Source organism: Lontra canadensis, unplaced genomic scaffold, assembly GCF_010015895.1.
Source record: "Lontra canadensis isolate GAN:19392208 unplaced genomic scaffold, GSC_riverotter_1.0 scaffold104, whole genome shotgun sequence".
Taxonomy (NCBI): Eukaryota; Metazoa; Chordata; class Mammalia; order Carnivora; family Mustelidae; genus Lontra; species Lontra canadensis.
In genome coordinates, this window is record NW_022631098.1 from 2,004,079 (window position 1) to 2,017,074 (window position 12,996).

Genomic DNA, 12,996 nt, shown 5'->3' on the forward strand with positions numbered 1-12,996 from the left:
AAATGAAGGATGTGTGGGTTTAGGAACTTGGAACGTTGGGAGAGCTTTCTGCAAATGTGTTTTTCTACTCTTAGCTCTCTTACCTTCGACAGCGCTTAGTCTTTCGGTTGTTGTTGAAGTGGGGACCGTGGTTGCCGCCAGCCAGTCCTTTAGTGTGTGTGACCTGAACCAAGGTAAGAGTCTGGCTCCAAGGTTTTACGTAGCCTGGCTCTACTTGACCCGGCTCGAATTGAGGGCCCACACTTGGATCTCACGCTTTCTGTGTCTTTGCCCACGTGTGTATGCGTGCTTCAGTGGCAGCGTGCATGTGTCTGAAGTATGTGTCCAAACCGTAGAATTTGGCTTCTCCAGAAGACAGCCCTTAGAGCGGTTGAGCTATTTGCTGTTCAGTGGAGAACCTGAAAAGTCAGTCAGTCCAAAACTTAGCCCAGAGCCTAAGTCCTGCCTGAGAATCCCAGAGGCCCATGGTTCTAGTTTTGCTCCTGGGAGACCCACGTAGCCCCGCTCGCATCCAGTGATGCGCACGATTCTGATGAGCTCCGCAGTCGTTGGCCGGTCCTGTAGCACGTGAGCAGCAGCGTCTGCGTGAAACCCAGAGAGGCTTCGAGCTGTCTGTGAAGACACACGACGGGCAGGAAAAGGTGAAACATAGTAAGAAAATGGGAGAGAAAACCTTAAACTAAAATAACTTTTTAAAAGTTTTTTTTTTTAAGATGTTATTTATTTATTTGACACAGAGAGAGATCACAAGTAGGCAGAGAGGCAGGCAGAGAGAGAGGAGGAAGCAGGCTCCCCGCTGAGCAGAGAGCCCCATGTGGGGCTCGATCCCAGGACCCTGAGATCATGACCTGAGCTGAAGGCAGAGGCTTAACCCTCTGAGCCACCCAGGCGCCCCTTTAGAAGTTTTTCTGTGGCTGTTTGTATTTTAGGTGTTTGTCCTATATACCTTGGCATTCCCTGAGGGCATTCAGTTCGTATTTATTATGCACTTAAAACATGCTAGGCCTTGTGTGAGTTGGGCATAACACCGGAGATCTGGTTCCGGTCTTCAGAGTGACAGTAAGATAAAATGGATTGTTCGTGCAGTAGAGTGGTGGGATAGAGGATGGATTGGTGGTGGCAGGTCTCCATCTTGTCTTGGGGACACGGCGCTGACGGCGGGGCAGTGTGTTCCAGGGGTCAGGGGCATACTTGTGGAATGAGATGAGGATTTGAATCCCTTTGTAGCCTTTTGACTAGCCGTGTGCTCTTCGGCGAGTTACTCAGCCTTTGTAATCCTGTTTCCTTAACTGTGGGATGGGGTGACACCCACCATGGGTTGTCAGAGTTTAATAAAACACTGTGCCTGGCATGGTAGTTTTTACTGTTAGGGCTCAGGTTTGGAGAAAGTTGCTGATTCTCAGATAGGAACTATCTGACTGTCCATACAAAACGTTGATTAAAAATAACTGAATTAGCAGCAAGGTCATAAGTCACAGATTATTAACCTTAAAGTATGTATTTGTTAACTTTTAGGATCTTAGTATATTGAGGGTGATTTCGAAAAAGTCAAGGTGAGTAAGTCCGAGTTTTCATTGCTCTGTATAGTTCCTATGTAAATAGTTTAGAAATGAAGTACCATTAGCTATAATGGTAAAATAAAGAAATCTGAACCAAGCCAGAAAGGCCAAGGGAAATTAATTTTGAGAATAACCTGCCATGCATAGAATAAACTTAATTCTTAAATACGTTACAGATATCTTTGTATGGTTAAAGACCTTATAATGATAAAGTCTTAAGGGAGAAACCTAGGATGATTTTTAGTTCATCTCCTATTTTATAGTTGAGCTAAAGCAAGTTATTACTTGTACAGATTTAAATAACTAATGAAAATTAGAACCATTCTTGTTGCTTTGTAATAAATTTCAGTGAAGTAGAATTAATTGTGCAAAAAGAAGACTCTGCTCTGTTAGCCTTCCTGTCGTACCTGTCGTCTTCAGACCTACACATCCGTTCATTGAGCAAGTACTGAGTGCCTGCTGTGTTTTACGGCAGGCATCATCTTTGAAGAGTTTTGCTATAGAGGAAGGTAAAACATCAAGCACATTGATAGTTAAAGTGTTTCACCTTGCAGACCTCTGGGGAGAGATTTCTATGGATTTAGAAGTTGTGCTCATCTCAGGCAAAATACAGGACTTGATGACATGTGGCAAAAAGTTTTTTTCTTCACGGAAGCTAGCAAAGGAGACAGAAAGGGAATACAAGGTGAGAGAGATGGTTTATCACTACCCTTTTCCTTCGAGATGTATTTTTCAAATAACAAGTATATAGATAGGGTTGACTCTCTATGTAGTGTTTTGGTAAATGGTGGAAAAGAAACAGGAAAGAGTAACGTGGTCTCTGCCCTCACAGAACTGACCTGTTGAAAACAAGACTCGTTTGTAGCAAGGGGATACCCACCATGCAGTCTCCCTTTCTTCTTTTTGTCCACATGAGATAGTTCTCTAAAGGCTTTTTCATCTCATAAGGATTCAGGCCTTAATTAATCTCTTTATTTAAAAAATAAAAGCCTGGTTATAGTAATTTTCAAATATTTACAAAAGTGGAGGTAATAGTATAGCAAACCCCAGCCCCCATAGCCAGCCTCCAGTTTCGGCCGCAGTTATCTTTTTGTTCAGTTCACTGGTTCCTTGCCTGTTTCCTTTCCTTTCCTTTTCTCTTTTCCCTTCCCTTTCCTTCTTTTCTTCCTTTTATTATTTCAAAGAAGTTTATGACGTTCTATATATTTTACCCTATATGACCCAGAAGTGTATTGTAACATTATTTTCAATGCCTGTATTTTATCATAGATATTTAGTAAATACACCTAATCTATCCCCTCATGATGGGCATTTTCATTATTGTTATTACTGTAGTTTATTCCTTGTGAATATTACTTCCTTAACACTTTTACGTACACACGGGGCATTCTCTTGGAATGGAATTTACCGGAAATGAAATTGCTAAAGCCAAGGGTATGCACCTTTTACAAATCTCTACATAATACCAGACCAATCTTCAGAAATGTAGTAATTCTTACTCCCATCAGCAATGTGCCTGTTTATCTTTGCTCATCTGGATTTTGTCACTCTATTAATTGTAACAATCTCCTACTATCGTAGATTTAAAAAAAAAATTTATGTGCATTTAAAAATTATTAAGGCTAGACATCTGTATTCTTCTTATGGACCATTTATATTTCTTCTTTTGTGAGTTCAGGCTAATTTTTCATAAGCATCATTTTCATTATTCTTACTCAGAAACCATAGTATCATTATTTCTTATACCTGATGTTCAAGACTCTTCATAATTGGGCCCTAACCTATTTTCCTAACTTAATACTATCTGGCAGGAGTCATTCTACTCCAATAAGTAGTTTCTCATTCTTAAACGTCTTCCAATTCATTTTTTTTTTCTTGGATTCACTTTTAAGAATTTTTTTTTTTTTAACTTGTTAATGTTTTACTTTCTCCTTTTCCTCTGTAAATTCTTCAGAATCCTTATAGTCCCTCTTGTGGTATCACTGCAAGGTCTGTAAGTTTCCGTCAGTTTCCTCTTACTGAACTTCTACTGTACCTGCTGTTTTCTGCCGCTGGATTTAGTAGCAAATTATAGTCTGCTTTGTTGTGTTATATCAGGCACATGCTGTGGCTGGGGCCGTAAATACAACAGCTGTGAGTGAACATAGTCTGGGTCCATGTGAAATTCATAGTATCCTAATGAGGCATGTATTTCCATACCTTTGCCTTTAGGGAGTTGAACTTCTTCCAGTCCGCCTCTGTTATGTGGGAATTATACATAGATTTTGAGATGTGTACTTACATGCCCCTAGCTGGACTGTAAGATTATTGAAGGTATAAACCATGTTTTCTTTTCTTTTCTTTTTTTTAAATTTTATTTATTTATTTGACAGAGAGAAAGAGATCACAAGTAGGCGGGGAAGCAGGCTCCCCCTGAGCATAGAGCCCTTTGAGGGGCTCGATCCCAGGACCCTGAGATCATGACCTGAGCCGAAGGCAGAGGCTTAACCCCTGAGCCAGCCAGGCACCCCTAAACCATGTTTTCTACTTCTCTATTCCTTATAGCACTTAACTCAGTTATCAGCATGTAGCCATTGCTAAGTATATACTCGCTCTGTCAACCTAGTAACAGAAGTTGTAGACTTTGGAGTCACCTCCCTGACCTCATGGACACTGACTGTGTAACACTTGCAAGTTACTTAGCCCTCTGAGCTGGTTTCCTTATGTGTAAGGTCATGTATGGAAAGCATTTAGCACAGTGTTTGGTACAGACTAAGTGTTCATTGAAAGATACCTCCTTTTCTAATAGACCTCTCAAACCAGAAACCGCCTCAACAGACTGCCTAGCTCCTGTCATCTAAGACTTACTAGATTCTGCTCAGTTTCTTCAATTATCTTTTTTTTTTTTTTAAGATTTTATTTATTTATTTGACAGACAGAGATCACAAGCAGGCAGAGAGGCAGGCAGAGAGAGAGAGGGGGAAGCAGACTCCCTGCTGAGCAGAGAGCCCGATGCGGGGCTCGATCCCAGTACCCTGGGATCATGACCTGAGCCGAAGGCAGAGGCTTTAACCCACTGAGCCACCCAGGTGCCCCAGGTTCTTCAATTATCTTGTCCTCTCCTTTTAATCCTCATTGTAACCCACAATAAGAAAGGCCTTTCATTTTGTGGTTTAGTATACACTCTGCTTATTTGCAGGTATGGGAAACAAAAGTTCTATAAAGTAATATTCACTGTTACTATGTATGACACTGTGCTTTTTTCTGTTGTTAAGGAAAGCTGATTACAGCCATTAACACATTTCAGAACAACAGTTCAAAACACATGCTGGATTTTTGGAATTTGCAGAAGTTGGACTACTACCCAGTCACACAGCTGTGACTTTTCAGTGAAAGAGAAACTGGGATGAAGGGACAGAGGCTCGGGGCTCATTCTGACTCTGCGCTCTCTCTTCCCCCTGCGTTCTGTGTAGTTAGATTCCCCTGTTGTGAGTCTGGGCTCGCTGCTCTGGGCAGGAGTGCGCAGGCGTGCACGGTCCAGAGCGGCTACCACAGGAGGTTACCCGGGAGTTGGGACAGCCCTTACCACCTTGGCAAGAGAGAAATTTCTCAACCACTTCTTGAGTATAGTGTTTCTCTTAGGAAATCGACATCCATGGGTTTTAAAATTGTTAGCATAGTTCTCAAAAAGGCGCCTGAAAAAAACCTTTTTATTACAGAAATTTATAAACATTTAAAAAGTAGGCAAAATAGTATAATAAATTCCCGTTACCTAGAATAGTATAATAAATCCCCGTTACCTAAATTTAGTTTCACTGCTTATCAACATTATGTCCATTCCAAGTAGAACTTTTAACAAAGAACTTTCAAGACATACACAGTTCCCTTCCTTAGTACACACAGATGATCTTTATTTCAGAAGATGTATGTCAGCCTTAGTGTACGTTCTGTGCTTGAGCGCTCACAGCCTGGTCATTTTACTTGATGCCTGCAAGAGGAGTAAGTAATTCTGTGACATGAAGGAGCAGGGGTGCAGGGGGTTGGTTCTGTGGAGGACTGCCGGAACCCCAGACCTGTGTTCCCCAGAGATGCAGCCGCCTTATTGACCAGCCTGCTCTTGGGGGAGCCACCATTCATTGCATTTATCTTCTGTGGAAAACCTTTGATCCTTTGTTCCCTACCCTACCTATGGAACAAAAATCCCAAACCATAGATTTTGCTTTATGAACTGGCTCCAGCCTACCTTTCTAGTTTTCGCTTCTGCTCTCTGTCTCTTCCCTACCATATTCAGCTGCTTCTTACTGCTAAAATACTCAGTCCATTTTGGGCTTGTGATTATTTTTCAAGATTCAGTTTAGATTTCGTCTTGTAGGTGAGAGCTTTTTAACTACCTCAGAAGTATGTCGTCCTCTGTGTGTTTTTTCGTTTGTTGGGCGTGAGTGTGTGTGTGTGTGTGTGGCCACTTAACTGAGTTGTATATATTAGTTTATGTTTGCTTTCTTCCCTACCCTTAATTAGACGGTGCTCCTCCTCCAAAGCAGGGGCTATCTCCTAGTCTTGTCTCCTGAGCACTTCTCTGCTGCCTGCACATAGTAGGCATCCAGTGATGGTTTGTTGAATGACTGTATTTAGACTTTTAGACTCTGATTTTAATACATGTTCTATCGAGAAAAGAATTCATCCGAGTTTTGGGTTTTTTTTTTCTCATTTTGTTTTGTATATTTTTCAGTTTTTTCCCCTCCCCTCCATGGGGATGTCCGTGTAAATTTCTAAAGAGAACTTAAGTTCTGTAGCCTTTTTCTTGGGGTAAAAATACCTTGGTAAACTAGTATAGAGTGCCCACCTTCAGTGCTCCTGTAGCAAAGGTAAGTAAGGTCTGCGTTCATTATGCTTCATTTTCTTGCTGTTGTTGAACAGTGTGGTTTTTATGGAGCTTAAAAAGCAAACTGGGGTGGAGTAGATTTGTGCTTATAATAGCCTTGACCAATTTCTGATATATTTCAGCTCATGGAATGCTGTGTAAATGCCCTGGTGACATCCTTTAAGGAGACTATCTTAGCAGAGTGCCAAGGCATGATCAAGCGAAATGAAACTGAAAGTAGGTAAAACATCACGTAAAGTTCTCATAATCTTTTAAGAGGGTATCTTTGAAGCAGATTACTTTTAATAAGCTGCTGTTAGAGCATCCTTTTCTACGTAGGTATATTTGTAACAGTAGACTGTGCTTAAAGAAAATGATAAAATACTTAACACAGCAGTACTGCAAAGAAGGTTATAAATTTACGTTTTAAACATCCCACCCTTAGGTATCAACATCTGTTTGTAGAAAATGGCAGTGGGTTTCAGTTTGTTCTCAGATGTAGGGCTCTGCTTTTAAAGACTAATTAAAAGGACAAACATCTGGGAAAGACTAGAACTAGGTGTTTGGCTTCTGTGTGGAACTTTGTGGCGAGTATTTTTAGAAAGTAATAGGACACTCCTTGTTCATGATCTCCCTCCCTCTTCCCTAAAATATGTTACAATTTAAGGTTTCTGCAAGTGTGCTTTTTTATCACTGACAAGTTTTCTTAATAAAGATATATTTTGGGAGGTTGCGAGTACATTACAACCAATATGGTAAAAACTCGAACGCATTCCTCTCCAGGTTTCACTGTGTATGAGTGCAAGGTCCTGTTTAGTCTCTAGTTGCATTTAAAGTGTGCATTTCGGTCAGTTAGGTTTGTACACTTGTAGTTTTATAGTAAAAAGCTCATTGGCATAGACGAAATCTTAGAATCTGTGTATGTCAGGCTAAATAGATCCGTGCTGGGCTCCATGTGGGCTCCCTTCAGAAGGATATGTAGTGGTAGCTGCTTCCGTGCAGTGGGATTTTTGTGAAGGTCAGTTACATGGTATAACAGGAGAAAGTGCTTTTTTATAAACTGAAAAATTCCTTATGAATACAGTTTTATATTATCTCTAATACACTTTTATAATCACTTGAAATAATCTGATGATGGGATTTTTTTTTTTTTGGCCACTTGATGATGTGGTGCTGTATATTTAATACTGCATTTACTTTATGAAATATACTACCCTTCTGTGTAAACTTTTGTCCTATTTAGGTTTAAAAATATTCCATTCTCATATGATCTCATTGATATGGGGAATTTAAGATACAAGGCAGAGGATCATAGGGGAAGAGAAGAAAAACTGAAACAAGGTGAAACCAGAGAGGGAGACGAACCATTAGAGACTCTTAATCTTAGGAAACAAAGAGGGTTGCTGGAGGGGATGTGGGGTGATGGCCTGGGGTAACTGGATGATGGACTCTGGGGAAGGTATGTGTTGTAATGAGCACCGGGTGTTCTGTAAGACTGATGGATCACAGACCTGTGCCCCTGAAACAAATAATACATTATATGTTAATTAATTGAATTTAAATGTAAGAAAAAAAATAAATAAAAATATTCCATTGAGTTGAAGGTCAAATGACTCACCTTTTAAGAGGAGTTAGGTTTTATGGTGTGTGATCACTTTTAATTAGAGTTTCTTTTAAAAATAATTTTTGTCAGAGTAGGTAAAACCGTAAGTTATAGTACTTAGTAGGAAAAACTCCTAATCATACCTACAGAATACTGCTAAGGTTTTCAATTTCCAACTATTATTTCTCCAGACTTTTACTATCCTAGGAATTCTAGACCCAAGATACAAATGAAAGAGAAAATGTATTTTGATGGATGAGATGATGATTTGAGTGTGTTCTATCGTTTCAGAATTACATTTGATGTTTTCGCTGATGGACAAAGTTCCCAATGGGATAGAGCCCATGTTGAAGGACTTAGAGGAACATATTGTGAGTGCCGGCCTGGCAGATATGGTAGCGGCTGCTGAAACTATTACTACCGTGAGTGTCCTCAGTGGTGGGGGTGCACGTATGTCCGCGTTGTTCCTTAAATGAGAGATTGGGTACTTAAAATAGTAATTGATGACACAACGGTAATGTTGGAATGTCTTTCAATATCAAGAATTTTTTAGAGAATTTCTCAAATTTTAGAGCTACAGTGTTTTATTAAAATTTTGTTTATATTTTCTCATTTTTTGGTGTTTTCTTTTTTAAAAACTTCAATTGAGTATAAAACATTTTATTTTTAGGATTCTGAGAAATACGTTGAACAGTTACTTACATTATTTAATAGATTTAGTAAACTCGTCAAAGAAGCTTTTCAAGATGATCCGCGATTTCTTACTGCAAGAGATAAGGTATATATTCTTGTATAGTAACGGTATTGTCATAATTTACTTTAAAAAGGAACTTGTACCATTATGCTACTAAATTATAAACTAAAAACATAGCAACTGTGATTTTTTATCAGTGGAGGACAACCATTTTTATTGTATTTGGTGTGTTATATGGTTTTGTAAGAATTGGGTATGCTTGTGAACTAGAATCTAGCTAGGAAATTTGTCTTCATTTTTTTGAGATTTTAAAAAATATTGAATTCCTATTGATCCATCCTTTAAGACCCGCCTCAAAGTACACTTCTCCTGGAACTTCCGTGATACCCTGCCTCGCCCACACCCTGTCCTCCAGCACAGTTTATTCTTCTGTCCTCTGCCCTTTTCATAGGACTCCTGGGGATCGGGTCCCATTTATCCCACTTCCCTTGCCCCTTTCTCCTGTCCTTACTAGTATGGGATAATAATGAAACAGGGTATTATCCTTCAGGTTTTATCTTTTTAAGTTTGTTTTGTTTTGTTTTAATTTAAAGAGAGAGAATGTGCATGGGGGCCGGGAGCAGAGAGGGAGAGAGAGAATCCCAAGCAGACTCCCCACTGAGCTTGTAGCTCCACACAGGGCTCCATCCCACGAACCTGAGATTACAACCTGAGCTGAAATCAAGAGTTGGATGCTTAACTGACTAAGCCCCAGGGTTTTATCTTTTTAAATGTCATAAACCTATCACTAGAAGTTAGTGTCAGTTTTTTCACTTTGATCTACCTTTCTTATTTCTTATTTCTTTTTTTTTTTCTTTCTGTAACTCTAAAAAGACCATCAACTTTCTCCAGTAGGGTTTTTTCCCCCCATTTTTAGGTGGGTAGGTAGAGAGAGAGAGAGAGGGTAAGAATGGCTTTAAGGGAGGCTAGAGGTGTAGTGTGCGTTAGTTTGAAATATTAAATGGAGTGGCCAGCAAAAGCTTTGTTGAGGGGGCATCTGAATCAGGATTGAAAGTAATTAAGAAATAAAGTCATATGGCTTTCTGAGGGAAGAGTATCCAGCAAAAGGGACGGCTTAAAAAGCCGTAAGGCAGGAGTTTACCTGTCACATTCCAGGAACAGGAGGAAAAAAGGTCAGTGTGGCCCGAGTGGATGGAGAGAGGGGAGAGGAGTAGGAAATGAAGTCAGAGACAGTAGGAGGCCAGATCACGGAAGACCCTGAGCTAGGGAAGGCAGTTTGGTTTTCACCCCGAGGAGGATCGAAAGTCATTAGAAGGTTTTGAACAGAATGGATATGACTTACATTTTAACAGGGTTACTTGGTTGCTGCAAAAAGAATTGACTGAAGGGGGGCAAGAGAAGAAGTAAGAACATCGGCTAAGAACATATTTAAGTAATTCATAAAGTAATGATGGAGGCTGGGCCCGGAACGATAGTTGTTAGAGGCAGTCAGACTCGGTCGGATACTGATTATGAAAACAGACTGCACGAAATTTGCCAATGAATCCGACGTAGAACGCGATAGAAAGAGACCAGTCAGGGATGACATTTAAATTTTTGTTCTGATTGGGTAGAAGCACATGCTTGCTGAGATGGAGAGGATGGGAGGAGAGGCAGGTTTGGGGAGGGCTGGTCATTAGATTCGGCGCTCAGTTTTGGACAGGTTAACTTTGAAACGTTCATTAAACATCTGTGTGGCAATGTCAAGTATGGCATATAAGGGAGACAACAGACCTGAATAATAAGTTTGGGAGCTTTAACATACGGATGGCATTTAAAGTGCTGACACCGGCCATGCTCCCCAGTGTAATGAGTGAGGGTGTTTTGTTACGAGGAAGATGAAGACCCAGCTTTCGTGAGGAGAGAGCACAGTGAGTGGAAGGAACCAGAGAGTACAGTGTCGCGGCCGACACGTGGAACAAGCATGGCCTGCTGCTTTAAAGTGCCGCTGCCGGGGCGCCTGGGGGCTCAGGCGGGGAAGCAGCCGCCTTCGGCTCGGGTCACGGTCCCGGGGTCCTGGGATCCGGCCCTGTGTTGGGCTCCCTGCTCAGTGGGGCGTCTGCTTCTCCCTCTCCTCCCAGCTCATGCTCTCTCTCACTCTCTCAAATAAATAAAAATAAAAAATAGATAAAATGCTGCTGTGTCTTGTAAGATGGGGGTTAAGCATTGTCTTCTGCACGGAGGCTGTGAGTGGCTTTGGCAAGGACGAGTGGGTTGGAGAGGGTTGAGCGGTGCTACCGACGCCTGGTTGTGCGGAGGGTTTTTCCAGTAGGAGTGGTAGCAGAGAAGTGGAGACCGGGCGTTAGGTAATTCGTGCAGGAAGTTTTTAGCTTAGGGGGATAAATGACGCAGCAGCTGGAGGTGAGCCAAGGCAAGAGAGAATGTTTAGATTTAAGTAATGATCTATTTGTGTGCCTAGGAACAGCGGACGGGGAAATACGATGGAGGAGAAATGAGAGGGAATTCTGTTCACCTCGGTTCTATTAGCATCACGGGGAGTCCCATCCTCTCGGAAGGTCTCCGCAGGGAGTAAACGGGGGAGGCTGAAGGGAAAGACGATGTGTGAAGTGTGTTCTGGAGGAGTGTGCAGAGAGAATGGGACAGCCGTCAGGCAACACTGAGACCCCACTAGAGAATAATGACGGTCCTGACGTGAGAGGGCACACGCTGAAGTCGTGGCTTGAAAAATTCTGTCAGGCCACAGACACCGTTAAAATACCAAACTATATTTTAAATATTAAAAATAATGTTCATTTCATTGTAAATTCTTTGCAGGCATATAAAGCAGTTGTTAATGATGCTACCATATTTAAACTTGAATTACCTTTGAAGCAGAAAGGGTAAGTTTTTAAAAATCACGTTTAAAATTCTTAACTTTTTTGGAGTGTATTAGACATTATTGGGTATGTGTGGTGTCCTGTCTCTCTAAAACCTGTTAGGTTTGATTTTTGCTGCTGCTTTTTTTTTTTTTTTTACTTTTATGATTTTTACTGCCCTTGAATATTAAAAACTCTTAGTTTTTAATTTCATATTATCTTCCATGGTGATCAAAAAATGTTGATCTTATTTTTTTAAGTAGAAAAATGTTCTTAATCTTTTAGAATCTCTATGTGATTTTTTTCTCCTTATTAGTCTCTAAAGTTACTTTATTACTTATAAAAACATAGAATATAACTTAATTCACCATACTGAAAGAGGGAAGTCAATTTTAATGTCAATATTTATATTGCCATTTAAAAAAAATCCGAAAATAATGAATTAAATGGATACATTAATAAATTAAATTTACAAATTGGTAAAGCTGAGCTAGTTACTTACGGTACCTTTAGAGTAGTACTAAGCACTAAGGTTCATTGGAAAAATGTTTTGATATACTTTCTAGCTAAGAATTGCTATTTTAGGGGCACCTGGGTGGTTCAGTAGGTTAAGTGTCTGCGTTTGGCTCAGGTCATGATCCCAGGGTCCTGGGATTGAGCCCTGCGTCGGGCTCCCCGCTTGGCAGAGAACCTGCTTCTCTCTCTGTCTGCTGCTGCTCTGCTTGTGTTCCCTCTTTCTTTCCCTCTCTGACGAATAAAATCGTTTTCAGTGTTGTTGGTTTTTTTTTTTTTTTTTAGATTTTTTAAAGGGTTTTTTTTTTTTTTTTTTTTTTTTTTTTTATTTGAGACAGCACGTGCATGTACAAGTGCTTGAAGGGGGGAGGGGCAGAGGAGGACTCAAGCAGACTCCCTGCTGAGGACTTCCCGTGTGTTCATCCTCCCTGAGAATGACCTCAGCCACTCCCTCCCCCTGCCTCCTTCCCGAGGCACCCGTCGATCTGATTATTACAGCTGATTACTTTTGCGGGCTCTAGGACTTCATAAAATGGAATCATACAATATGTACTTTTGTGTGTAAAGTTTCTCTCAGTGCAGCGCAGTGTTTTGTGATTTGTCCGTGGTTTTGCACATCGCAGTGGTTGGTTTTCCCTGGTGTTTGTACTGCTTTACCCTCCCACTAGTGCCAGTGGATCCTCATTTTTACCGACGTTTAGTGTTATTTTAGTCATCCTAGATGTGTGTAGTGATCATCTTGGTGTGGTTGTAATTCATTTCCCTGAAGACTTAATTGGTGTCGAGCACTTTCTCTTGTACTGTTTGAGTTTCTTGTATTTTACTTAAGTATCTGTTCCACTCTTTTGCCTGTTTCCCCCCCCCCCACAGCATTATTCCTTTTTATTAGGGGGCTATAACAGTTCTTAGATATTCTGTATGTAGACTGAGAG

At 40.7% G+C, this 12,996-nt stretch overlaps 1 protein-coding gene across 1 annotated transcript in view; it reads left to right on the forward strand.

Annotated features, from left to right (window-relative positions):
* Positions 1–12,996, forward strand: part of CUL5 (cullin 5) — a 92,685-nt gene that overhangs the window by 57,580 nt on the left and 22,109 nt on the right. Inside the window, 4 exon segments of the mRNA XM_032838427.1 lie at positions 6,543–6,636; positions 8,294–8,424; positions 8,673–8,780; positions 11,511–11,575. Coding sequence (XP_032694318.1) covers positions 6,543–6,636; positions 8,294–8,424; positions 8,673–8,780; positions 11,511–11,575 — 398 coding nt within the window.